This window comes from Pollicipes pollicipes, unplaced genomic scaffold (genome assembly GCF_011947565.3).
Source record: "Pollicipes pollicipes isolate AB1234 unplaced genomic scaffold, Ppol_2.1 Scaffold_2555;HRSCAF=2994_pilon_pilon_pilon, whole genome shotgun sequence".
Classification (NCBI taxonomy): Eukaryota; Metazoa; Arthropoda; class Thecostraca; order Pollicipedomorpha; family Pollicipedidae; genus Pollicipes; species Pollicipes pollicipes.
Window position 1 is genome coordinate 16370246 of NW_023596136.1, and position 27794 is coordinate 16398039.

General features: G+C 49.0%; 1 protein-coding gene across 2 annotated transcripts; it reads left to right on the forward strand.

Moving 5' to 3' along the window:
* The first annotated feature begins 923 nt into the window (after positions 1 to 923).
* On the forward strand, positions 924 to 27794 carry LOC119098026 (mitochondrial pyruvate carrier 2). 2 transcript variants are annotated; one of them, XR_005094222.1, is made up of 6 exons: positions 924 to 1075; positions 16157 to 16197; positions 17936 to 18039; positions 23449 to 23544; positions 24974 to 25101; positions 26932 to 27011. XR_005094222.1 is itself a non-coding variant. In XM_037220959.1 (5 exons), exons 1-5 carry the CDS (start codon positions 976 to 978, stop codon positions 26981 to 26983), a joined length of 393 nt encoding a protein of 130 aa, XP_037076854.1. In that variant the 5' UTR covers positions 924 to 975; the 3' UTR covers positions 26984 to 27794. The 2 variants fall into 2 exon arrangements, 1 of the variants encoding a protein (XP_037076854.1); XM_037220959.1 differs by lacking the exon at positions 24974 to 25101 and having other exon boundaries at positions 26932 to 27794.

Sequence of the window (27794 nt, forward strand, 5' to 3'; positions counted from 1 at the left end):
AGAAACCAGTTTGTTGACGCATTTTGGGAAAAGTTTCATCGTTTTTCACTCCGCAGCCCAAACGCCCTAGGAATAATGTGCATCGCAATAATCATTTGCGAGTACGCCGTTTGTTAGCCGCATGATTTCTGACTAATTTTCTATCTACTATCGTGGTGAGGATTGATGATCTTGTTCCACCTATCACAAATTTATGGTGCCGCCCCTGGCCCTGGGCGCCCATTTCTCTAGCAGAAACCGCAACGTATCTTGGTCGTGTCTCCAAGAGCAATGAGGTCTCCTGTGTCCGTCAGGGGCCTACGGTGCATCACAGGTAGCCATGTGTTGGTGAGAGGCCCTGAATCGGCCAGGGGCACATTTGCTGAACAGGGACAGGATCGGCACCTTTAATGTCAGAGGGCCTCTTGCACTGGAAGGGCTCGTCTGGCGAGACAATGAAATATGAGAATTGGGATGCAATGGTTCACTATGAAACCATGGAGGGACTCTGTTTCCGCCAAATGCCCGTGTTAGTCAGTACCGAACATTACCAGTTTTAGTAATATATATATATATATATATATATATATATATATATATATATATATACATCGCTCGAGCTCGAGCTTGAGCTTGGTGTATCGGCCGTGCTCGAACATACAATCCCCTCGATAAAACGGCGAGCTGGAAGTGCACTGGCCAGCCCGGCCACGCATTACTATATAGGTATCTCGCGATTTCATGCATCTGTCGGCATCTATGAGACGAGGTGCCACATCTTGGGCATATCGCACCGCCACACGACGGACGTAGCCTATGTCACACACTGGCAGCTGCCCGGCTTCAGACGGTTTGGGGCCGTCAGAAACGGACCGGTTTCGTCGACCTTGGCCTGGCCACGTTCGCGTGACGTCACGTGTTTGCTCCGCAGTCCGCCAGGGCCAGATACCGCGCGCTGTGCGGCGGCGAGCGAGAGCAGCTCGTGTACGTACCACGATGACGGTGCCCGTGTTTTCGGCGCTGTACAGGCGCATTATCGGCTTCTGTGACCCCCGCGTGCCGACCCGACTTCGACCCCTGTGGGAGCACCCTTGCGGTAAGCGCCCGTATTCCGCAGCACCTGTGGCGAGCGTGTGGGATACGCGCTCTAATGGTTCCCCAGCGCCTCAGTGATGGTGTAAGTTTCATAGAAGTATTTCAGGGCATCTAGTTCATGTCGTTACAGTGTTGCTGAGATCTTGGGTATGTTGTTGGGTGCCGTGATGGGTGTCGTGTTGTTGGGTGTCGTGGTGGTTCCGCTGGGTGTCGTGGCAGTGATGCTGGGTTTCGCAACAGCGTCGCTGAGTGTCGTGGCGCTGTTGCTGGTTGGGATGTGACGGTTCCGATGGCTGTCGTGGGAATGTTGCTGGGTGTCTTGGCAGTTGTCGCTGGGCGTCGTGGCGGTTCCGCTGGGTGCTGTGGCAGTGTTGCTGGGTTTGGTGGAAGTGTTGCTCGGTTTGGTGGAAGTGTTGCTAGGTGTCGTGGCAGAGTGGTGGGTGTTGTGGCACCGTGGCTGGGTGTCATGGCAGTGCTGCTGGGTGTCGTGGCACCGTTGGTGGGTGTCGTGGCAGTGTTGCTGGGTGTCGTGGCGGTGCTGCGGGGTGTCGTGGCAACGTGGCTTGGTGTGGTGGCAGTGTTGTTGGGTGTGGCGGCAGTGTTGCTCGGTGGTGTCACTGCGGCGTGGCTGGGTGTCGTGGTGGTGTTGCTGGGTGTCGTGGCAGTGTGGCTGGGTGTCGTGACAGTTCTACTGGGCGTCGGCACCGCGTGCATTATGCAGCCAGTTTTTTTGTGCCGTCCCGCCACATCTGACCTAGATCTTGCAACAGAACCGAGTACGGACTCGATACCAACAGCAGAGACGTGCACGCGCGCTTGGTGCCGCCTCGCGCTACCCAAGTACGCTCTGTCAGTGCGACTGGTCAAGCGCGCCGTACTCGGATTTTGCTTCATTGATGATATATCCCGAACCATGATCAGATCATTATCAAATGCGGAACAGCTGTCAGCTTCAGGCTCAGCTGTAAACCGAGTTTGACTTTTCGCAACTTGGCCTAAGAGTTTGAAGACTGGCTTAAGAAATCAACTTCGAACTACTGAGACGATTGATCTGAAATCGGGTGGCCGGATAAAATGTCGAATGGATCAAAGTGGAATAAAATAGGGCGAACAAAAAATTGAACGACGAAGTGTCCGCAGGGATAAAAGTTGTAACAGAACAAAAGTCGAAAGGGATAAACCATAAACCTGGAAAAAGCAAAGTCTGGGAGTTATAAAATTTGACAGGCACAGCAGTTCAGATGAAAAAAGCCAACCGACAAAAAGAGAACTGGGATAGAAGTCACATTGGAAATAAGTCAACTGGCAAGAAGGGGACAGGGACAGGGGTCAAGATGCAAAGACTCAAAATCTGAAAACTGCATAAAGATTAAGGCCCACAGGAACGGTATTGATGTGGAGTGGTAGGATGGTATTCAGAAAGGTCTGAGGGAATCAAGTCAAGAGACGGTCCGCCAATGGGCAATCTTGCCTCGATTACATTAACATAATTGTGCAGTTAGAGACGTCAGCATGTTAAAAAGATATCTTTGACACGCCTTTCCTAATTTTCTGGTCGATAGATCCAAAGATTATGATCGAATTGCCAAAACGCTCAAGGGAAATTTATTCCAAGAACAGGAAAAGCAAACAAAATGAACAGAGGTGCACCGGAAAGCAGGTTGAACAAACATGGGTCCGATTTCGGTCACGTGAGCAGACCCGTAGTGTCCCACATGGCTAACAATTAACGGCCGTGCGGCGCACTAAATCTCCCAACTTCACGGGGAAAAATAGTTTTTTTAAGATACTTAAGATTTGAAAGCGAAGTACCGGTCGCGTTAGAAATGTAAGGGTAACGCAAGATGGCCTGCAACTTTTGTCTCTGTCTGAATATGGTTAAAGTATCTTCTCTTGGAAAGGAGTTTCGCGCCTTTTTATAACTTAACCCGTGCAGCGGCCAAAATGCATTGAACGCGACGGCTTAAAGCCCCTGTTATATTCAGTTGTTCTATTTAGTCTTGTATTTTGAATAGCCGGCAGTTACTTTTAAAACTGTAATACCTACAACTGGGACCTTGATAAATTCGTTCGATCTGTGAAAAATGGAAGCAATCCTGTCAAGAAGTTTTCCAGACCTTTTCATTAGCGAAAAGATGCTCAGCGTTTTTCCTTTCGGTGCCATTTGACGGAGTTTAATTTTCGCGTGGCGTTTCTTTTATTTTCGTACCGTCAATGGACTTTACAAAAGCCAACGCCGAGTGTTTATCGATCTGCTGTCTCACCTCAACTCTGTTCAAAGCTTGTGGAAAGCAAAATGATATCGTATATTCTACATTTTTCAATTTTTGCTCTAACGAATGCTGCATTTAACGTCTACACTAATCCTGTGCCATGTAAACCATAGAACGTAACAGGAACATGGTTGAGCATCATAAAAGTTTTTAAAGCAGCATTTAGCTGGGTTTTATTTTCGCGATTCACTGCTTTTTTGTACATTTGGCGCTGGACCATAAAACATGAGCGTGCTGTTATCGGTCGCCTCACTCAGTGTGTCCACGCTCTTGGGCATTTCAAACGCAAAAAAAATACCTGATGCTACTCTATTTTTACGAAAACAAGTTATTTAATTACACTCACACGATGACAGTAATAAGCGCAAACAGTGATCAATGCTAAATAGGCATCAATAACCATGCTGCCCTCGTTCCGCGCAAAGATGTCACACCTTTTTAAACCGTGTTGTCAATGCTAAAACTTTTTTCCAACGTGCCGTGAAACATTTCAAAGCGCTATTCACTTCCCAAGTAGAAAGTTCCGCCTGACGTGCTGACGCACCAGGCGCTCCGAACCATAACAGTACTGGTCAGCATTGCGACGCAGGTCAATGTTGTTTTCTCTACTAACTGCGGACTAAAATGGTGACACGGTCTTCCCGTGTTCACGAATTGCTCGCTCATGCAGAGGAAATGTATGTGCATGTATGGTGTGAAATCCATGTCGAAATATACGCTCAAAAAATCCTTCCGGCATGCGTCACACAAGCTGTCAATAGCAGCTGGATCAAATTATCTATCACTGTACATTTTTCTGAGCCCCCCTATCAACTGCATGACTTTGTAGTTGATGCAGGTGATTTTTTGTTTGATCTTTGACCTGGCATAACGGGCTTCATTATTGCCCCAGCAACATAATACGAACTGCGCATACCGATCGCGAGACTTCGTTAGGATCAGTCCATTATTGTTTTCTGCGGGCATATGTCGTTCTTAGTTTGGAAACCTCGACTGGGTACCACCGCGCATCTGGAGGGTTTTGCATGTGAAGATCAGCAAATTTCATAGCAAAGGCGTCATTCAACGCGGCAGCGCGAGCCAAGCCATCCGACACGAGAGTCCGCGCAAAGTTGTACAAGACTGGTGATATGCAGGGCTTCCCGTGACACGTTTGAAAACGACAAGTACCGCATGGGCATGGGCTTGAGGTCGTCACTTAGTTTATGTAAACATTGAGAGTGTTTGGATTTAGACACGGATCTAAGACCACGCGACCTGTTCGCAAACTTTAGCCGTGGTCGTCGGCCCGGGGTTTCTCCGCAGTTGTCGGAAAGCTGCTTCTTTCAGCCGGAGAGCAGCTCGCACCGCACCGTCGAACCAGGATGGCAGTGGGCGCCGGAGCATCACCCTGGGGAAGGGGTCGGCGGTGGCCGACCCACACAGCGTGTGGAAGGTGTCCACTGCTTGGTGAATTCGGACTTTATCCAGTAGTCCTCATGGGATCCGACAGAGACTCCGACTCAGACCCTCAGAGTCAGCGCTCTTATCCATGGGCGCAGTTTACCGATTGACCTCAGGCAGACTGTTAACGTTCAAAGCCCGTGTGGACCCCAGCCTTACCAGCTGTCCCTTCTTGCAGAGGATATGGATAAACCAGACATGGAAATGCAAAGCTCAAGCATGACAGCGTGTGTCCATGTGAATAAGACGGCTACATAGGGCAGCCTATCCCCTAGAGTCAGTCCTAGATAAAATCAAAATACCAGCCCATCTGCAGCCCATGGTAACGTGGGCTCAGTTTGCTCATACAAGTCCATGTGAAGCTTTTCCTTACTAGCTGTCCCTTCTTGTGAAATAACTTGCACAGAACATGACAGAACCCGACGTGGAAGCATGAAGCATTAACAATATGTGTCTTTGTGACCAAGATAGTGGCATGTGGGCAGCACATCTAGGTCACATATAAAGCCCAGATACCATACCCAACTACAGCCCATGTTGATGTTAGCCTAGCTTGCCCATGTAAGGCTCACATGATTCCCAGCCTAGTGACCGCTCTCTTGTTGTGGATTAATGGTCCTTAATATGACAAACCTAACAATGTAACACGGCACTCCGACGTTTCTAAGATACGCGAAAACGCTGTAACATGAGCAGCGCATATTGAATCACGCTGGAGCCCAGATAACAGCCCGCTTTAAGTCCATGCCCACAGATGTTCAGCTGCCCTGCGTGCAGTCCATGTGGGCCCCATTTGGGCTTGCTGGATGAGATGCAAATTAATGCGCATATGATTTGGTGAAGGACAGGGATGTACTCAGTGTTCCTAACCTCCTTGAACGCACACCTTGCCCAGCTCGAATTCATATTGAAGTGAATCTAACTTGCCCACGCGCAGCCCACACTAATGAGATCCAGGCCAGCTGACCTTCGCAGTTGTACATTGCGTGGTAAAGCCTAACCAGGAAAATGCTTTGTCTATGACATGCTTAAACCCAACCAGAACACGGCACCAAAAGTATTCCGCACATAGTCAAGATAGTAGCATATGGTCAGCCCCCCCCCCCCCCCCCCTGAGCCCCAGATGGGCTTAGGCACCAGCCAGCCTGTATCCCATGTTGGCATGTGGCCAGCTTGCCCACAGGCAGCCCGTTTGGATCCGAGTTGTGCTGCTTTCCCTGGTTGCAGGCTAGTTCGAACACGATAAGAAAAATATCCGACTGTTGAGGGCAAAGCACAAAAATTAATGCCCAAGTGTAGAAGATGCCGGCGTATGTGCAGCCCATATGGGTCCCAGATTAAGCCCAAAGACTAGCTCACCTGCAGCCCGTGTGGACATGAGCCCAACTTGCCCACATGCATCGCATATGAACCTTAACCCGTGCTGCTCTCCCTTGTCATATATGCACTCGTACATGATAGGAAAAAATCCAACGTGGGAACACAAAGTAGCAAGCCTAATGTACCAGTGCCAAATATGGTAGCGTGTGGGTAGCGTATCTGGGTCCCAGATGGAGCCCTAATACCAGTCCACCTGCATCCTACATTGACATGAGCCCAGTTTGCCCATGCTCAGACCATATGGATCCTAGTCCAGCCAGCTGTCCCATGTTGTGAAATAATTGCACGCGAATGGTAAAACCGCAAGTCAAGAAAAACAGTTAGTACACACATCATTATTTAAATGGCAACTTAGCTGCGCATGTAACGTAAGGCCAGCCCTTCTCGGTCTCAGATTAAGCCAATACATCAGCACACCTGCAGCACATGTTGACATGAGCCCAGCTTGGCCACACATGGCCCATATGGGTACTACCAAAGCAGTCAGTCCATCGCTGTGAATTATTTTTATTTGACGTTGTAAATTCCGATGGTGCAGTAAAAGGCACGAACATTTGTGATGCATGCCACAATACCGCATGATGTGGGTGTCCCATTTGAGACTCAGAAAATAGCCCACCTGTAACCCATGCTCACGTGAACCCAGTGGCCCTATGTTTAGCCCATGTGGGTCCTATTTGGGGATGTTGGCTAGGTATGGTACGCACCGTCTGCTATTTGTTACAGTTGCGTTTAACGCCAGTCGCGGAAATGCGTGGTCATACCCCTTTTACAGTTAAGTTGCCCCTCATCCATACAAACGGATCAACACTAAACTGTTACTAAAAATATGGCATTGCCTCCCCGCGCCGTCGCACGCAGGGATATCATAGCCACGGGTTTGCTGCAAAAGGCTAGCCCACCAGCCACTGAAGTAGCTGGTAAAATGAGTAGCTTAGTGACGCTGCAATGAACAAAAAAATTGCCATAAAACCCTTACAGAAACCCGAATATCGGCATGATATTCAACACCCTGCATCGTTACTACCTATTAACTGACAAAGTAGAGCCGAGGCACACACGCCTGACAGCGGCAGTGAAAAGGTGCCGTCACTGCGTCGTCTGTTTGCCTACGTTGTCAGGCCATGTCGTCATCTGGGCGCGTGGGGTCCAACTGTGAGCGGCATCGATCTTGCTCACCGAGAGCAGACAGCTCCCGGGAATAACGCCGACGCCGCCCTCCCTTGGGGGATGACTGCGCATTCGCGCGTGATTCGGACAAATTGGCCCGCGCTGTCTCTTTGTCGGACCATGGCAGCGGCGGGGCACCGCGGCCCACACGGCGCGTATTTCCAATTCAGTGTTAGATACCAATAAAGGTAACGGGAACCAACCAGTGTGCCGGTGCTTTGTGACGTCGCTTGTCGAGTCATACCGAGGTATCGGTTGCCCGTTTAGAGATGATGCACAAAAGATGGCGTTTGTTTAGGTGCACAAGCCCGTCGTTAGAGCGCTGCTGTGCTCCGTAATCCCCTCGCAAAATATTATGTCTACGACATGGCAGTTGTCATGTTGGGAGTAACCGTCAGGCTGTTTGGTGGGGAGCTTTTAACGCCCTTCGTTTTTTGTCACTTTGGAGGAAACAAAACCGGCAGTCTGAAAATGCCGGGCCTAAAACAGTTGACACCTTGTGCCGAAGTATCTTGTATCGAACTGACAGGTCAACATGACACCGCAGATTCGACCTAATGTATATAAATTTAGCTTCCCAGTTTGTTATCGGTTCTTACAAGCTTCTTTATCAGTGTAACTGCCTTGCGAGCTCTGAAATATATACCTTAAACACGATAAGGGCTGAATTCAAAGACCGGATCATCCTAGGTACATCCTACAATCACGGAACACCTACTGGCCAGTCGCTGTTTCTGTCGCAAACTCATGTCAAATAAATCAACTGAAGTCTCGGGTGTCCCGGGTCACGTCAACTGAAGCTTCAGATGTTCTGGGTCACGTCAACTGAAGCCTCGGGTGTCCCGGGTCACGTCAGCTGAAGCCATAGATCTCCTGGGTCACGTCAAATCGTCACGATGCAAACGAACGCTGAAAACGGGTCCTGCTTGCATAGCCTGTCCCATGTGCGTGCATTTTGACTTGCTTCTGCAATGTGCTGATCAGCTGTACGATAGGTGCATGATTATGTGCACGGCAGGCTTTAAGAACTCAACTTTTTCTGCACGTCATCCTTGGCTGCTTAAAGACAATCACAACTTTGTCACGAGAGATGTGAGCACTGTGTACGTCACACTATCACCATATTACAAACATTGGCTCACAGCACGTTCGCCGTGCGTTGTAACAGCGCCAATCTGCTGTCTTAAAATCTGCTGTCCCATCCCATCTAAAGAACAAACGTGGCGATGAGCCTCATGGCTGGTTTCTAGCACCGGGTCAGGTATAATTTCGATAGCATTCGGCTGCCCTTGGAAGCGTAGGCATGTGTCTAACTACATTCAATCGGTTCATCTTGGCAGCGTAAGCATGTGTCTGGCTACGCACATTTGGATTGGCCTTGAGAGCGCAGCCATGTGCTTGACTCCACACGTTTGGCTGGCGTTGGGAACGTAGGCACGTGCATGAGCACACACATGATGCAATGCATCGTTGACTGAGGTGAAGCCTGCTTGGTTTGCACAGATATTATGTGGTATGCATGTAGCAGTTCTGACGGGTGTTTGGAGCACAATATGTCAACTGTCACAGCACAATATGAACTGTCAACGCTAGGTGGTGCGTTTAGCTCTAGAGACATCACCATCTAGTCATGACCGCCCAATTTTACTGCAGGTCCCTCCCAGTACCGGGTTCTGAAACCGCCCATGCGCATGCCACTGGGTTCTGGAACCGCCCCTGCGCATGCCATGTCCCTTAAATTTGCACGCAATTCATAGAAAAAAAGAATTCAGAAAAACAGCTAGAAAAATTAAACGCACTACTCCTAAGCAATTCGGAGACACTAGCGAAAACCCAAGCGGCCGTATCAGCCCCTCCCCCTTCCCCCGTAAGGAATAAGGTTAAGTAAACAGATGCATAGCTCATCATTTGCTCGCTGTATTTGCACTTTATCATCTTTCCTGAAGGTGGCCTCTAGATGTAATCTCACTTATCTTTGTGTCTCGGGTAGGTGAAACTTCAAAGTTCGTAACTTTTGCTCAGTTTTGTTAATCAATTGGGCCATATTTCGATTTGATTTGCCCAAAATCGCCCAACTGCCTCTGGAAAGCTGCAGTCGCACACATGATGCAACGAAATCTTAACTTCTTCGTTGGTAATCGTTGCCCATAAAATATTTGGACCAGCATAGTAGGTTACTGTGTTAATTGCAGCATCAGGGTGCAACTATTCTCTAATCACATTTCATTCCATGCCACGGTTATAAGCCAATGACTTCACGATATTGCCAAAAAATAACGGCAAAGGCACACGCATACCATTTTGAATAGCACTGGAAGTCATCTAACTGCTCGCTTTGATCACAGAACAGATACTCTGGAGAAGAGCAGTTGGAAATAACAGAGTCAGACCCGGCTCGGGCCCAAGATTCTCGGAATCATTATCGTAATCAGAATCTTGTGCAGAGAAAGTAAAAGTGCTTGGACTTGGACTCAAAACACAGGCTAGTGTAACGTGTAGGCAATATGATTCTGTAACCGCCACCGTGCCTCTGCAGCTCCGATGCACCGGACGAACTCTACGAGGCAGTGGTAGTGGTCAGTGGTCCCCCTGGTGCGCATGGGCCCGGTCGGCCGCTGGCACACGTAATGCCTATCATACAACCGGCCTCATCCGGCCAAGCGCATCGCTAATTGGAGTGTTCCGAGCTTCACGACATTGGGGACAATTATCCAGCGCTCGGCTCGTCTGAACAAAACAAACATTTCGGATGCCGGGCACACTGATTTGAGGTTAATAGAGTAATGAACTCACAGAAGTCAGCGTGTGTCGGGATAACCACCTCACAGACCACGAATGAATTCTTAATCCACCTATTAGACCCGCCTGTACGCGCTAATCGCATAAGCAATGTGAAAACAGTAGCGGGATGATTAAAGTCTTTAATCTTGTCACGCGCGAAAATGTCTTTTGCTAGCCTGACGGCGTGCGCGCTTCCAAATGAGCCGAAACGGCCGCTCGCTAAACCGCGGCGAAGCCTGCGAGAGGTGCGTCCATCGACATGGAGTCCGTTCAGAGGGCGGACACGGGCGAGCCCCAGCCAATTCACGCGGAGCCTGTTGAAAGTGCGCTCTCGGCTGGACCCCAGCCAACCCGCACTAACAACCTCTGCGTGACGCAATTGTAATTGTGCGGTTGCTTACTGCATCCAACGGATCGGTGTCCAACAGGTTTGGCAACGTTACTCATTCTGGTATTAATGTTGTATAGAACTGAGCGGCGACGCACAGTTGGCGGTAGCCACGTAGGAGCAAAGCCAAGCCTGCGTTGATCGGCAGCAGTGCTGTACTCCCGAAGCACGCGGTGTGCACCAGGGGTGTCGTAACCGAGTCACTTACCTCGCGCCCTCCCCCGCCGCTCCTCCCCCTCCTCGCGCCGATCCCACCTGTGTGACAGCCTCCTGGGAGGCCGAGGCAATTTTTTAAATGTGACTGAGGCATACCGTCGGCAGCGGGAGGCGCCCCAGCAGTCGCCTGGGCGGACGCCCTGCGGCCGCTGGTATCGCTCGCTGCTTACAGGCGCCAGCTGTTGTCGGCAGAAGAGCCGGTCATGCACCGACCGGGTCGCAGCCTTATAGTGGCTGCCTCCTCACTCACCTCACGCACTGCGATCCGACGGCCGAGTCGCCTGGTGGGAGTGTTTGTGGGAGTATTTTTATTAATCATTGGTGGGAGTATTTTGTTTCAAGAGCCCTCAGTACTGGTAATGTATCTCGCCATACAACCAAGAAGTGTTCTGTCGTCAGTTGCACATGCTGCACATGATTAACTGATTCATCACTCTGTTTTTTCCAAACACCTAGAAGGTGTGCACGTCACCGCCGTGTATTAAGCTAAGAATGAACGTGAACAAATTTTATCCTCCAATTTTCCTGTTCTTAAAAGACGAAGAAAATTTGTTCAATGGTGACTGGCTCAATTTAGTACACTTACTAGCTTTCTATGCACATAAGCATCACGTGAATGACCTCAGCACGCATATGATCCACGCCATTCCACGGAGGGCGTCTCACTCGGCGCTCGTGAATGACCTCAGCACACACATGATCCACGCCATTCCACGGAGGGCGTCTCACTCGGCGCTGTCGGATGATTGACAACGAACGCCGATGCATGTCAGGTCGCATCCATCATGGCCGCTGGCTGCAGCGCCGTTGAAAGTACTTGTCATGACGTTTCCCTGGAAAGCCAGGGTGATGCAGCGCGGCATCTAAATGATCCCTTAATCGAGCGATCGGAGAAGGTACGGTCAGTCGTCGGGCAATAGCATCGCTGTTGCCACACGATCCTGCACAGGGATCTCTGGTTAAACCGATCCTCTTCCCTGTGTCAACGGCCTGTGCAAATTCCTCCATCTTCACCACCTACTATCATGCGCCGTTGTGTCCATATCCTGGAGTGTACCACATCTGATGTCATGAGGTTATTCAACTTCGAAGCCTGCATGGAGGAACCCCCTAAATTGTAAAACTCGATAGACACACGGACTGAGACATGTGTGTCTCCACAATTGCTCGCTGTTGCAGCACATTTCAAGAGTAGTCAAAATCACATCCCTCTTCAGTTCGACGTTATAGTCGTAAATGCCCAAATATCGTTTCCCTAATATTCCGTACCTTGTTTTGACACAATTTTCTTTTCGAACGTCCTTTGCCTTCAGTTACACTTCTGCTTCAGCGTTTCAGCATGGAAGACACAGTTTAATGCTGGCAGCCATCCAATGGTAGTTTCGTAACGCTGTGCCGCCACCTGTCTCTCCACTGCAGCGTCCGGCGCTCTTTCGCATCGTGTTTTGCTCAACATCCGACTTCACCTTCTTCGTGAATCAGTTCTCATATGTTGTTGGATTTCATGAAAGATACATCGTTTTTTTAGCGAGCGCTCTCTTGGTTTCAAAGAGTCATCGCGCCAAGCCTGGAAACATCCAAATCCACGACCATAATGGGCATATTGGTGCCGATAGCAGACATGGGTCTATGTCTGGCCGGTTTAAAATCGCTGGCACACTGGCCACCGGTGACCATTTGGGACACGAACTCAGGTGTATCGGTTCATTTCAGTATTGAAACTGACTCGGACTCAAACTCGGACTCAGGTCTGGATCAACGTAAATCAGACCAGAACTCAAGAGCCCTGCAAGGCAGGTGCAATAGCTCGGTCTCAAAATGAGATAGATCGGGACACAACACTGTCTTATTACGCCACGCCACATGCACGCCAGTATTTTCCTTAACTAACACGTGGTCAGGTCGAGGGTTAATTCTACCCCTGAAGATTTGTCCAAAATAACTTTCGAACTGCACGGCGCAGCAGCACTAAACTTGGTATATGTTTGGTAGGTAAAATGACAGCTGATCTTGTGGTGTATAAGTCAGATGTACTTGTAAGGTGGCTGACCTATGGCAGGTCGAAGCCATTGATGTCAGCACAGGCCATTCCTGGGGAATCGTTCAGTATGATGCAACAGCAGAGTTTTAGACGAAGTAATACAACTTTGAGATCTTCTTTTTGGCAATCAGGCTTCTTACTTCTGACTAAAACTAATTTTATCGACCTTGGACGTGTATAAGTTAGGGTAAGTCAGAGGTAAGGTTCAAAACCTTATCGCGTTATTACTGAAAAACTGTTTATGAAGTAGTTTTGATTCTCATTTGGAATTGCTGGATCACAAAGAGGTCAGACGTTTTCTTATTTTGACTCCAAGAGGGCCAGGGCGAAGGGAAGGTCACCGACCTAAAATATCCTCGATGGACTCGGGTTTCAGGGACATGGAGCCTATGGTAGTATTGAGCGCTGATTGTAACTTAAAATATCGTCACGATGCCGAATGGTTTTGTTAATTTTCATTTTTTGAAGGCTTCCTTAGTTCACCGACCTAATTTGAACACGAGACAAATTTTGCTTATCAGTGATAGGTAGATTGACGTTGGCTGCGTAACGAGATTTTTAACGAGGGAGGTCACTTCGGACAAGCACTTTAGACAGGGGGGGGGTACTCGAAATTGAGCATTTTTACCCTATTTTACCCAAGAACCAACGCTCACAATTTGATAAGTTGAGTTCAGAGATACGAATATTTGCGGTCACTTCGGACAGGCACTTCGGACAGGGGGAGAGGGGGGAGGGGGGTCTCGAGGCTGAGCATTTGGTTTACCTTATTTGACACAAAATTCAAAGCTCACCATTTGATGAGTTCGCACAAAGACCTATCTATCCTATAGGTGTTGTGTCTGTAGCTTTCTTAGTTTTTGAGCTATCAGCGAGTCAAAATGTCCCCTCCACCCGCGCGTGGAGCATTTAAACAGCCACCTGGGCACTTGCAGTTGAATGCCACTTCGCGCAGACGTGATGTGGCGATAGCGAACAGGATGTATACCTTGCATATCAGGTTAAGGTGCTGGTCTGGTATGTTTTGTTTCGATCTTAATTACGAAGCTCATCCTCACATAATGTAAGATGTTTAACCAGTACACACTTGGATGACGAAAGACTCCGACTTGGTGGTAAAGTTCGGCGGCAAACTACTGTAAATTTTTACGCAACGGTTAATGCCAACGATGTTTTGCACTGAAAAATATTGGTGACGACCACGACAACATATAACTCTAATGGACCGGTCAAGCTTCACTACCACACCGTCAAACAGAGGGGCTGGCCATCAATCACTCCACCCCTCTGACCTGGCTGCTGCCGAGGGCACGCGACTGTTTCGCAAGGCAGCTTCGTACTGCGGTACAGTCTAATGCTCCAGGATGGTCCTCTGAGAATGAGGCGCGATGGAGTGCGAGCAACCTCCGGAAATGTCCCCAGTTTTGCATTTCACACTGAAGTATACCAAAGCGTGATATCCGAAGGACGCAGGAAAAACAAATATAAGCCGTCAGTATTGCGGGGCTTGGGCGTAAATGACTAAGTTGACGCGCGCTTAAAATCCAGTGACCAACTAACTAGAGGGGTGATGTGATGTTGTGTGTGTGATGGATCTGAGACTTGAATCGTGCTTTGGGTAATGTGACCACACGTCGAGTATAATCGATGGATGTATGCGATGACAAATATTTGTTTATAATTTGCAAAACAAAGTGCAGAGGAGCACTTTTCTGTTCCTCTGAAAAATAAAAAACAGAGGAACATTTTTATGCAGAGGCGGCTCCAGGATTGTGAGTAAGGGAGCCACATCATCTGGAGCAGGAAGACCTTAAATGGCGTGAAACGCCCTTTATCATTCACTTCTGTGCTGTAAATAGCAAATAAAAACAACTGTGCATCAGAGGTTAATCTAGGAAAAACGGAAGGGGTGGTTGCATTATGCGGTGAGCGTAGTAAGCACCTGCGAGCCGTCCGCTGACGGCGGCGGTCATTAGCCGGGCTCCAACCACGCCGTCCAGCTACCACCTCTCAGTACAACTGGATGCGCTTATGACGCATTTCCATAAGTGCTATGCCTACACATCATAGAGCACATTTATATTTAGAACACATTTATATTTACAGCGTAAAACTGCATTGTGGCCTAGAGTTATATGCACAGCTCATGTACCTTCCCTTTGTACCTGCCCAACAGCACCACAGCATCCTGGGTACCAGAATCCGCCTAATTATGGCTTACACCCGATTTAATAATAACAAAGCAAAACTCCATCTATACTTGCCCCATACGCTTGCTGAAAATCCCCTGTTGACAGGCTGCACTATCATTATGTTTTGACCCCCTGGATGCGCCTAAGAATTTTCGATGCTCATTGAAGTATCATCATAACATGTCAATCTCAGAAAATTATGATACATTACTCTGAGTTGATTGTGTGGGAATCGTTTGCAAAACGAGACAACTACGCCGGATCAAACATTTTGGGTTGTCATCTTGCTGAACAGCTCAGAGAAACATGTTCAGTTTTTGTTGTTTTTTTTTGTTTATTTGGTAAGGCAGATCTGGCCAGGAGAAATATACTGCATTTTTTGTTTTGGAACCGACAGGACAACTGGTAAAGCAAAGCAATTCGTAAGATCTTAGGGGGAGAATCCGCCCCCGTCCCAAGTAGGGTTAACTGGGAGCCTTTCTGGAAAAGGAATACGGAGCCCGGTCTGACTTGTACTGCAAATGAACAGCAGAGATCTTCTAGGTTTGGTATTTATGCGCTATAACCTCATATGGCCATCAATTGTGTCATACTTGATACCACACTAGTTTCGCATGACTGATAATAACCTGAACGAGGCACCTTGACCTGCCAGAAGTTCTAAACAATGACTGTTGTGAGATAATAACTTGAACGAGGCACCTTGACCTGCCAGAAGTTCTAAACAATGGCTGTTGTCAAAATCTGTCGAATAAGTCGTTTGACGAGCACGTGAGTGTGTTATGTTTTCCAGCCCTGAGACTTGCTTTTGTGTAACGTACTGTCATCTTTTTTTATTGAACTAGATGGTTCAACACATGCAGTTCAGTGGTATTTGTTGTGTAAAGCCGCTATGTTTGTTTCCAGTCTCCTGCTGGAATCCGTTTTTACATCCCTCGTTGCCATCGCTATGGTTGTTGTGTAATGAAGCTCTTTTGTTTGACTGATGGACCTACATCCAAGAAACTATATCATGGAGTATGACTAGACACGTAGTAAGACTACTGGGTACTGCTGATTACTGATTGGTGTCCATATCATACGTGATGCGATCTGAGAGGTGCGCCTTGGCTTCACCTGACCGGTGGTGGGTACATTCCACATGATGTTGCCTGCGACCACTATACATGTTATCTTACATTGATGTGTTCCCTCTTAGGACCGAAGACGGTCTTCTTCTGGTCACCTTTACAGAAATGGGTAAGAAGCATTCGCATAGCATCGTCTTGGAATTTTCTACCTTGTTGAGATCACCAAAACGTGCATTTTTTTTTGCTCCTGTGAGTTTCGCGTCTGGAAACATTGTTGCACTCACTTATGCAAGTGCGCTGACAACAGCGAACTATGATGCTCTCTAGTGGTAACTGGCAAGCATATTTTGCAAGCTGTTTTTACTTAATGGGTCTTCAAGCCCAGTGCACATCAGCATTTCTTATCCAGTGCGTTCAAGCCCAAATGCCCATAATATGTCTCTTCTGTCCCCATGACCGAGCTGACGTATTTATGCCATCCGGTTCGGCAAGCAAGAGTTATTTGGTTTGTCTGGCACCGTCTTCAGGCCTGCAAGGCACCCCCGCTATGCCTTCCCTTTGCTACCACCAATTCCGTCGGATTCATCACCAAATATGATATCTTCATGGGCCTTGTGTAACGTGGTCCCAGACGAGGTTTATCGGCGGCACTACCGCTTTTCCTACCATCCCATTGGAATGAAACACGACAGGTATACTTTTTTGAGAGCTGCAAACCGAACTCTGATTGCCGATTACGATGAGCCCGGCGCCGAAAGAATCATCGGTGCTTTTATTGCTCCAATCTGCTAGCTTTGTTTGTTTTTTTTTTTGTCCGGATGAACCAAACTCTGATGGCTTACCGGGTTAAGGTTTTCCTGTTCACTGTGGGTGCACGGCTCAGTCTGAGTGGCGCAGTCCGCAGTGTGTCGTGTCCGTAGACGGGAGTGCATGTGTTCGAACCCGGACCGACCAAGGACCTTTCTACCAGCTCTCCACGGAATAAGATAAGTGTTTTGTTAGCAAATAATGATGCATCTTATTGTAATGTAGCGTTCTTTCCAGTGTTATTGTTTGGAAAAGTATTGGACATGATAAATCCTTGAACTTCGAGATATATCACTATGGTCTTCTGCGCCCTGCTACAGGCTGTTGATGGCTTCGTGAAAATCATTAGTCATTTTGTAGCGAAGATCTGTTGCAAATTGAAATAGGTGTAAAAAATAATGCAATCTCTCTCTCTCTCTCACTCTCTCTCTCTCTCTCTCTCTCTCTCTCTCTCTCTCTCTCTCTCTCTCTCTCTCTCTCTCTCTCTCTCTCTCTCTCTCTCTCTCTCTCTCTCTCTCTCTCTCTCTCTCTCTCTCTCTCTCTCTCTCTCTCTCTCTCTCTCTCTCTCTCTCTCTCTCTCTCTCTCTCTCTCTCTCTCTCTTCCTCTCTCTCTCTCTCTCTCTCTCTCTCTCTCTCTCTCTCTCTCTCTATCTCTCTCTCTCTCTCTCTCTCTCTCTCTCTCTTTCTCTCTCTCTCTCTCTCTCTCTCTCTTCTCTCTCTCTCTCTCTCTCTCTCTCTCTCTCTCTCTCTCTCTCTCTCTCTCTCTCTCTCTCTCTCTCTCTCTCTCTCTCTCTCTCTCTCTCTCTCTCTCTCTCTCTCTCTCTCTATCTCTCTCTCTCTCTCTCTCTCTCTCTCTCTCTCTCTCTCTCTCTCTCTCTCTCTCTCTCTCTCTCTCGCTTCCTCTTGCTCTCTGTTGCTGTCTCTTGCTGTCAGTTTGCTATTCAGCACTGCGCGACGCCGTCTGGCCTGCCTAGCGCTGCCGTCATATCTGCCTCGCCAGGCCCGCCGGACTCCCTTCCGAGGACGGCAGCGTCGGGTGCCAGTGGGCTGGTCTGTCGCGCTCACCAGGCCTGAATGACACCCATCTCTGTGGCCGACAGTGCCTGGTGTTAGCAGGCCTGTCCGACACGCTTACACGACCTCCTGAGAAGATGAGCATCAGCCAGGCCGGCTCACTCGCCTGCACCGGCTACATTTGGGCCAGGTACGCCTCTTTGAGCAGACTTCCTCTGCACCAGGTGCGCTTCTGCAGGCATACCTGGTTCTGTCTCACACAGACTGTGCGAGGCGAATCGCTATCGTGTTCGTTTATTGATTATATTTGTGCCCATCCTTTTTTCATTCATGCACCCGTTTTTTTTCCTACTCTCATGGGCCGGCATAACTCTCACACTCAATATATGTCGAAGTGTCCGAAAACTTAAATAAGCAACTAATCAGGTGCTTGGTGTGAGACGTACGTAGGCGCCACCAGAAGACGGCCCGGGTGGACCGTCTTCTGATGACAGCTGTCGGTGGAAAGGATGGGCTGACATATATTCATATCCACCCTGAATTCTCAAGACGCCCTCTGAATTTATGATAGTTCTAGTCATAGTCAGTCGAAGGGCCCGGTCAGGAAGTCTGGCCATGACCAACAACGATTTCCAGTACCATCAAGGAGAGGTCAGTGGTTGATAGCCAGGATGCGTCAGCAAGTCGGTGTGATGACCGAGACGGGGCTACAGCCTAGGGCCTCGGCCCGGTGCAGCTCAGCCATAGCGATAAGTTGGACGGTTCCAAGCCCCTGTTTCAACAGAAGAACGTCCCATTTTCTTCAAAGAAAAATGTTCAGTAAGGAACAAGAGGATGTCAAAATAATGCAAGCACTGTCACGACCAGGAGAAGACCCACCACCACCAGCATGTGGCGCTGGCCAATCCTATGTAGCACGTATGTTAGATGGCTGAGGCCCGTGGTCGTGGTGCAGCAGAAAGCTCTCATAAGGATGGGTAAGGTCTCGATGCGTAAAGCAGGACGGACTTCTCTGCACTAAGAGAGGTCGGCTTTCAAGACCAGGCGAGGGCTTCTGTCCGGACTGACAGAAGAGGCTTGCCGTTGTCGAAGCAGGACACAGCACCAATGACGGCAGTCACTCAGCAACACAGCAACGATGACGGCGTCACGCAGTCGCTTCATGAGCGCTGATGTTGTGCTGGAGTCTTAGGATCCGAGAAGTGTTTGGTTATTTTTCAACAATTGTGTCAACAAAGGCAATCCGTCACTTCTTGACGACGCGGGCTGTCCCACCTGTATCTTCAAGAAGTGACGAATTGCTTTTATATAGAAGAAAACATAGATTGTCTCTTTATTATCGCTGTTCATGGAAAATATACGCATGCGTAGTAAGCATGGCACTGGCGCAGCAGCTAGCGGCATAACCCAGACCGGTGTTTCCCAAAACAATATTCCCCAACCAAGCAATGAAACTTGATTAACACAAGCCAGTGTTTCCCGAACGTTTTATGCTCATTTCCATGGGGGCGGGATCAAATTATGGTTGTCTAATCCGAACCAAACAACAAAACTCGGTTAACAGAATTCAAGCGTGCTGTTGCCTCCTATTGTGGATTGGCGGCTGGTAATCTCATGGAAATATTCGACATAACCATTTTAATCGAGCAGCGCGAAAACATCTCATCATTGAAAAAAATTGTTGTTGACTGCGCCTGAGCTGTCCACGTTGGTGATATTCCGCCCTTGTTTTCACCACTATATTCAATATTTTATTCAGTACACGTAGCACAGGGTATTGCGTGGAGCGGCACCACCGTCTAGTCACCTCCCACCTGTTGTCACTGGTATCACAGTTATCTTTATCTTCTCAGACATGACTTGGCTACATCGCTATTTCCCATGAGGCCTTCGTAATCTCCTCGGTCCCCTAAGTTCCCGGATGATCAAAACTGTAACGCATTGTGAGGCTGCTTTAGCCTCTGGAGGCCCCTCTACGGTGATGGTCAATCCCGAATACTGGCCTGCCATTGCCCACCCCTGAAAAAGCTCGTGGTGCCGCTGCATGCGTACCTGAAAGGGGTAAAAGGCTATATCCTTCGCAGATGTGTCATCGCTGTGCTGTGTTATGGGTGGTAGATTGTTACGTAGAAGGACTCTTAAAGGGCCATTGCCCTACGAGGACCGCCTACCCAGTGAAAACCTTTTACAACAGTGTCTTGCCGCCCGCCGGTAAGATTGGCGCGCACGCCGGGTGATGGAACGTTTAACAAGTTTGATAATGTGTCTTTTGCTTGGTTTCTCATCGCAGTTATAAGAACCTCTTCCTATGGAAACTAATCTTCATTTCGAACTTACCTGCTCCTGTGCACCCCTCGGCGGGCGCACCGTTCCATCCGAATGTGGTGACGTCCGGAAGGGAGCGCGTGCCATTCCACCCGAATTTGGCGGTGTCCGGAAAAAAGCGTGTGGCATTCCATCCGAATGTGGCGCTGTTCGAAGGGAAGCGCATGCCATTCCACCCGAATGTGGCGATGTTGGGAGGGAAGCGCATGCCATTCCATCCGACTGCAGTGATTTCCGTGGGGAGGAAAACACATGCTTTTCCATCCGACTGCGGCGATGTCCGGAGGAAAGCACATGCTTTTCCATCCGACTGTGGCCATGTCCGAAGGGAATTTTATGCCCTTCCATCCGACTATGGTGATGTCAGGAGGGAAGTTCATGCCTTTCCACCCGACTGTGTCAATGTCCGGAGGAAGGCGCGTGTCTTTCCATCCGATTGTCGCGATGTCCGGAAGAAGGCGCGTGCCTTTTGCCCCGGTCGCCAAAATCGGCGGACAATTGGCAACGGGCTGTCCCGGTGAAAGGTGAGATTCACTCTATTGTTTACGGGCAGTGTGTTTGGCATGCACCATTGCCAAAAAAAGTACATAAATGCACTGCATCGCACTCAGTGGTGCGTCTGAATATATTTTTAAGTTTCATTCTGCAGGGGAGCCTGAGAAGCCTCTGTTGGTTCTCCGGCCTGACGGCTCATTGATTCTGAGTGCATTGCTGGAATGTTATTAAGAATGTAATGAAATGCAAAATGTGACGATAGAATGTAATTTTTTATCGTGACTGTTCACGATCTAAGTCGACTTTCTTTAGGCCGGGCAGGTGGCATTTTGCAGAAAAGCGAAAAAGAAGCGCTAATTCCCCGAAACAAATGCTCTTCAAAGATGCCTTTTTAGACTCATCTTCATACTTATATCACTCTGCAATGGACTGCTGTCATTTTTGTGGCTTTGTAAGGGCAGGTCATCCAAGGTCAAGCTAGGCCTAACTTCGAGCTTTGCGAATGGAATTGACTGTTTGAAAGTCCTACCATTTGAAACTTAATGGTACCTTTCTTTCAGGTTTGGGTGAGCCTTTTAACCCTGTTTTTCTTTATTTAGTTCTTGACATAGCCGCACGTGCCAGTTAAGCAATCTCCCTCACCTTTCTGACCTGATATGTCCCATCACGGGTCACACGTGTCGATGTCCACCAGCGTTTATCTGGTAAAGTTTCTAAGGAGCTGTTTAGCGTCGTCTTCCGCGTCATTGTCATTGGTGACGTAGTCTGCGTCTCACCCTGGCAGGAAGGGCGGGCACCGCGGGGAATCGAACCTCGCACCTCTGGCTGCCGTCTTCGGCGTCGGCGCAGCATGTTTTGTCATGGAACTTACAGGGGAGGGCTCCATAATGTGCTAATCTGGTTCATTTGACGTGGTGTGGCCCATTAAAGGTCGCTTTCATCACTGTCCGGACGTACCTATCGTATTCAGCCTGTCGATAGCTGTCCAATGCTGTTGACCTCCTCGTAGGGCGAAGGTGAAAAGCTGCCGTAGGGAGAGGGCTAATGCAATTGTTCACCACTGCTAAGCGTGTGACCTACGTGTCGTTTGTGCCCCGTATTTTCCCATCTAATTGTGCCAAGACAGCATTTCCAAATGTGTTGCATGGAAAAGTGGGGTTGGTGGGCAAGCACGCATGTTGAATCCCCAAATGACCAAATCAAACCCTTTTTAGGCGGCTTCAAGCTGTTCTTACGCTGGAAAAGGCAAGTTATCACGTAGCTTCTGCCCCCAAATATTGTTTTACACTTCACGCACTTTTGCATGCCTCTACAAGCACATGAGGTGAGTGAATCAAAGCATCTGCAATGGAGGATGACTTGCTTCCTGGTGTGAAGATGAATTCGTTGGCAGTTGTAAATGTGATTATAAATGATATCGAAGCATTGTCACGAATGCAAAGTTTTTGGCACTTGGTCTGCGTTCACTCGCAATATAAATAAATTTTGTTGGATCCGTGGCTTGTTCATATCACGGTAATATATATCGAGAAGAACACGGCTCAGTGCAAGAAACTGCGGTATAAAACTGGAAATACACTAGATGTGCAGCGTGAGCTAACATTTTAGTTTGTACTAAATGTTTGGCAGCTGGCAACTGAAGATGGCATGGTGCAAGTGCTGCAATATTGAATGTCCTTAAAACTTAGCGTTCAAGGAGTTGTGCCGCACATAGCACTGACGGCATATATTGGCAGACAGCAAACAATTTCACGCATCTCACACAGAACTGGCAGAAAAATTATAAAACTTGGAACACACAACCTCTCGATCATGGATCCGGGCGATTAACGGTACGGTACCGAATGAGCTACTCAGACCATTGGACATGCTGCGAAGCCGGACAATTCACGGCGCTCCGAGCACGAAAACTTGGACCCGGCACGCCCCGTGAGAGTCTGGCTTCTGCAGACAACAGGGCAATAGATCGGCTCAAGACAATTCAAAAACCTTTCGTTTGGCGCCAGCCTTATTGAAATTGGCTTGATTTATTTCAGTTCACAGCTTTGTGATAGGCAGGCCCTTGACACGTCAGCCCTATGGGCTAACAGGAGAATTACACCGAAAAGCGGTTGTGTTACCAACCTACTTCACAGGAGGCTGGTCAGTACCGACATGGTACCATTCCCGATAGTGGGAGCAGAAAGTGAGCTTAGACTGGAAGCAGAAAGTGAATTTAAATTGGAATGTGTATGAAAAACAGACGGTAGGCATGGAAGATGCGGTGGGGTGAGTGGTCCTGCTGGGTGGTGCGTGCTCAAAGACTTGGATGTTTGCTGCTTGGCTTGCTGCACTTGGGAACGTAATATAAGCTGGTGTGATACAGTGGGGATCGAGCCACGGTATCACGCGTATCTAAATCACGGTATCTGCCGTCACAAACGCCATGGATTGGCTGCTGTGCTGGTGATCTCCCTTGACAGCTGGGTGAGCAGCGGCCCTCGGTGGGACGCAACGGTGCCGCCGCTGCGGTGTACGGTCAACAGGGGCGGAGCAGCGTCACACGGCGCTGGAGTGAAGAAATAACCAAAGTTCATTTTGAAATCAATCGTCTCCGTCCGCGCGTCACTACAATGCTGATGTAAATCTTTTGCAAGAAACCAGGGGTGATAATCCCGCCTACCTTCACTCCTCATATGTTTTTATACCCATGACAGGCCACATTGCTCTCAGACGTTCGGGTTTGTGTGCTGCGTGTAGCGTAGAATACGTGACTCGCCACCGTGCCTCCACCCGTCAGGTACTCGCTGGTCATCATACCGAAAAACTGGAGCCTGTTCGCCGTTAACTTCTTTGTCGGTCTATCGGGCACCTTTCAGCTGGCCAAGGTGATAAGGTAAGCTTAGTAGTGAGATAAGCAAGATGATGGGTAAGGCAGGGATACCGGGAGAACTGAGAAGACGAGGAGGGGGGGGGGGGGGGGGGCGGCCTCCGTTAAGAAGGGAGAGCCGTGTTTGCCCGCTCCTCCCCTCATCTTTTCCTCAGAGCATCCGTCGTGGTTGCTTCCAGGGCGCGTCTTTGCATGTTTTTTCAGCGTGGTCCTGAGATGCAGTCCTGATGGCGCTCATTGCGATGGCGTATCAAACCTTTCAAGTGAGTTAGAAGTGGGAGAGAAAGCGAGTTTTTCTTAAGAGCGGAACATGACATTCGTTATTAACACATTGTGGCTGCTTTGTATGGTTGCTTCTGGAATTTGACTAGCCTCGTCTTTCGTGAGCTCCATAACCCCAATGCACCAATGCTGACTGCTGCGAATTGCCTGTTTGTGGGTCAGATCGATCTCAGTTCGCTAAAACCGAGACAGACAGCCGGTGATATGGACATGGACCCATGACGGACATAGACATGGACCGAGTACGTCCAGTTCGTAGTCCCTACGTGCTGCTCCCAAGGCTTGTCAAAAGCCGTCAGATGACTTGTCGCATTTAGCGGCCATTCGTCCCTGCGGGCCTGTTGTTCCAATTAACTGTACATCAGGATTAATTGGCAGCGCGCCAGTGATGCAACGCGCCGGTGATGTTGGATTTAAGGGATCACCGATCGCAGAACCCACGCGTTGCCGACCGCGGCTACACATTTACTCACTATCAGTTTGATCACCATTTCATGTTTTGGGCCCTACGTTCTCAATTTGGCCTCCATTGGTTCAGGCTGCAGATCAATGTCGGTGAAGCCGAGGAGATCTGCAAGTTTTTTTCTTAGCAGTTCCTACTATTGTCCGAGCCGATTCATGCTTAATCAGAGCACAAAACACATTGACTTATGTCAGTTACATTGACATACGCGCACTTAAGCTCACATATGCGCAATGCATACGAAATAGGCCAAAATAATATCACCATATTTGGGATGGCAAGCCTTTGCCGGGCAATAGCAGGAAGTAGGCCACCTTTGTTGTACTTTTCACTTACTGTTGAATCAGATGCGTCTGTTTGGATCGGTCATGCCAGTTTCCTCGAAATCCTTCTAAATAGCTGATGATTTCGATTTTAAACGGCCGCTCCTGCAGGAGAAATCCCATTGAACGACTTGCTCATCACTCTGAAAGTAGTGCATTTCACTTGCCTTGCTTTTTCGACGTGTGTAGTCTGTGATGTTTGCGACACAAAAGCTTCAAAATGGGTGTGTAATAAATGCTACGAAAGCTTGAAACACCTTGTTTAGAACAAAACGAATATGATCATGTATAATGTGATATAATCTGCTAATTTTCTTATCTTCTCTATTCTTCTCTTATCATAAACATGGTGTAATTTTCCGGCCAGCATTGACGGGATCTAGGAGGCCTTCAGTCAGGCGCACGCGTCAGGATCTTGATGACCACTGAGCGGAGCCCAACGACATCCGCCCGCTGATGCCATGCGCGCGATACGGCCACACTCTACTCCATCGGGTGAGCTGGGCGTAAACCTCCATATCTCCTTTACATCCGCTGTCGTGCCCCCTCCTCCTGCGAACGCCATCGGTAAAAACGCTGTGATGCATGTAGAAATGTCTTTTGCAACTCCGAACACGCCAATACTTTGAGCAAAAGCCAAGCACGCTGCTTCACCCTCATGCACCCTTGCCAAATGGCACACGCTGCGGGGCGCCGGTAGTGCAGTGGATAACGCGTCTGCGGTAACCACTGCGTGTCTCGGGAACTAGAGGTACGGGGTTCGATTCCCCGCGGTGCCCGCCCTTCCTGCCAGGGTGAGAGACAGGCGACGCCAGAAAGCCTCAGCAGCTGGGTGTGTCGTTACGTCCCAAGGACAGACACGACACCCGCTGTGACAGTCATGCAGGCGAGGTTTAAATATATTTGCAATAATGAGCGAAATAAGCAAAAGAGAGTATGGGAAAACCCACTCCCCTTCGATAGGGAATCCGGGAAAACCCACCATATAAAAGCTCGTAGCTCCCACTCGGGTGTCATGAAAAACACTCACTCGGGAGTACAAATAACGACACCCTGCCCGACTCCCGCTGTTTTAGAAGTTATATAGGCTTCATTCACCTCAAGGGATCACACTCGCTTTGAAACCTCTCGTGAAAGGCGAGCGACGCGTGCAACGCTATTTCTGAAATTACCTCGTAAATTGCCTATTTTGAACCCAACATGCGTTTTGCAGAAGGTACCCATGCAGATAAGGCTGGGCCAAGGGCATGTGTTCTGTGGTCATATGATTGTTGTGCATGTAACTTAGTACTTGTTTCCTCATATGCAACACCAAGACTACACCAAAATACATACAAACTTGCATATCTTACGAAAAATAACAACAATTCACCTGACTTCAGGTCAATGACCTCGCGTTTTCCGAAGGGTCTGAAATATACCAACTGTAGGTACCACCATGTTCTATTACTATACCAATTTTGAGTAATGACAAATGACCTACGAAAACGTCACGTGTGGCCAATTTTTTTAGTGTTTACCCATGTGCGGTCAAATTTTTTACCTCTAACCTGACCCAGGTCACTGATTTTGGAAGACTTGAACTTCAAATTTGCGCAGGGGATGTTAAATTGATAAGTGAACAGATATTGAAAATTTCGTGTCGCTACAAGCGTCGGTTTTTGAGCCGTGCTAGGAAAACCGTAGGGGAGAGTCAACTTCCCCCAGCCGGGCGCGGGTTAAAAGCGAGTAGTCATTTAGTGGTTTTGTGATTGCCATTCGCAGTATGCTGGGCATACGTAGAGGAACTCCAAGAAATCAGAAAACATGGCTGAGCACACTGTATCTCCCCTGGCTTTGCTCCCAGTTTCCTCAAGGCCACAGAAGATAAGGAGGAGCTGGTACCACGTCAGGCTAAAAAAGCCGCGGAATAAATTGTTGCGGGCTATTTATGCCTTTAGTTCTTTTATCGCTATGCAGTGTTATCCTCATTTGGTAGCTGGTTATCTGAACCCACTTAACCCTCGGCGTGCTTTTGTGGAACGTGGTGCTGGTTAACACGAAAAGATCGACTCTGGCTTCTAATGGACAAGTAATTTAAATTGACTTCAATAAAGCTCGGTTCCACCAGGTTTAGCTTGATTGGTGAATTCATATTCCAAATCAGGACGGATACAACTCAGAGTTCTGAGTGTGCATGCAATAGTCACATTGCGCTATTGAGAAGATTGAAGCCTGCGTCCCCGCGACCGCCCGGCCACCTCCAGGCACGCTCGGCAGCAACGGCGGCGTCAGCAGCACTCACCGGTATGTCCGGTTTAAACAGTCGTGCTTTATTCTCGGCAGGTACCAGATGTCGTTGAAGAACGCTCCGGCGGCAGCCCCGGCGGCCAACTGATTGTACGTCCCGACCGGACCCGCTGGCGGTCCGCTGCCAGTGCGGCAGCCTCGGTCGGGTCCAGCCACCCGCTGGCGCCCCGACCGGACCCACTGGCGGCCCGCTGCCAGTGCGGCAGCCTCGGTCGGGTCCAGCCACCCGCTGGCGTCCCGACCGGACCCACTGGACGGTCCGCTGCCAGTGCGGCAGCCTCGGTCGGGTCCAGCCACCCGCTGGCGCCCCGACCGGACCCACTAGCGGCCCGCTGCCAGTGCGGCAGACTCGGTCGGGTCCAGCCACCCGCTGGCGCCCCGACCGGGCCCGCTGACGCCCGCTATCAGAGCGGCAGCCTCTGTTGGGTCAGCCGGCGTCCCGAGCGGCCCGCGAAGCCCGGCCGCCCCGTTCTCGACCGTATAGCCAAACCGGGCGTGTGTCCTACAAACGGCTGCTGACAAATAGGTGTCTGGATTGAAGTTCCCTTAACACAATTTTTCATTTGGGCATGGCATGTTTTTTCGTAGTACTATGTCGCAATGTCCTGACAACGACCAAACCCACCTACAGTCCGGTTAGCTACATGGAATGACAGCCAGCAAAATAACACCGAATAGTGCAGATCGATTAAACTCGTTTCGTTAAGTGAGCATGTGTGTCGTGCGAACACTCCTGTGCACCAATGTGCATGCGTATAATGTGGTTGTTCCAAGCGGTCTATTGATCGCAATAGCTGGAACTGGGTGCATAGCGTGCATGTAATAAAGATGTCGGGCTTCTACCAGCGCAGCCGATTAGGTCGTAAATGTAGGCGCAATAAACTGCTGGACGCATGAAA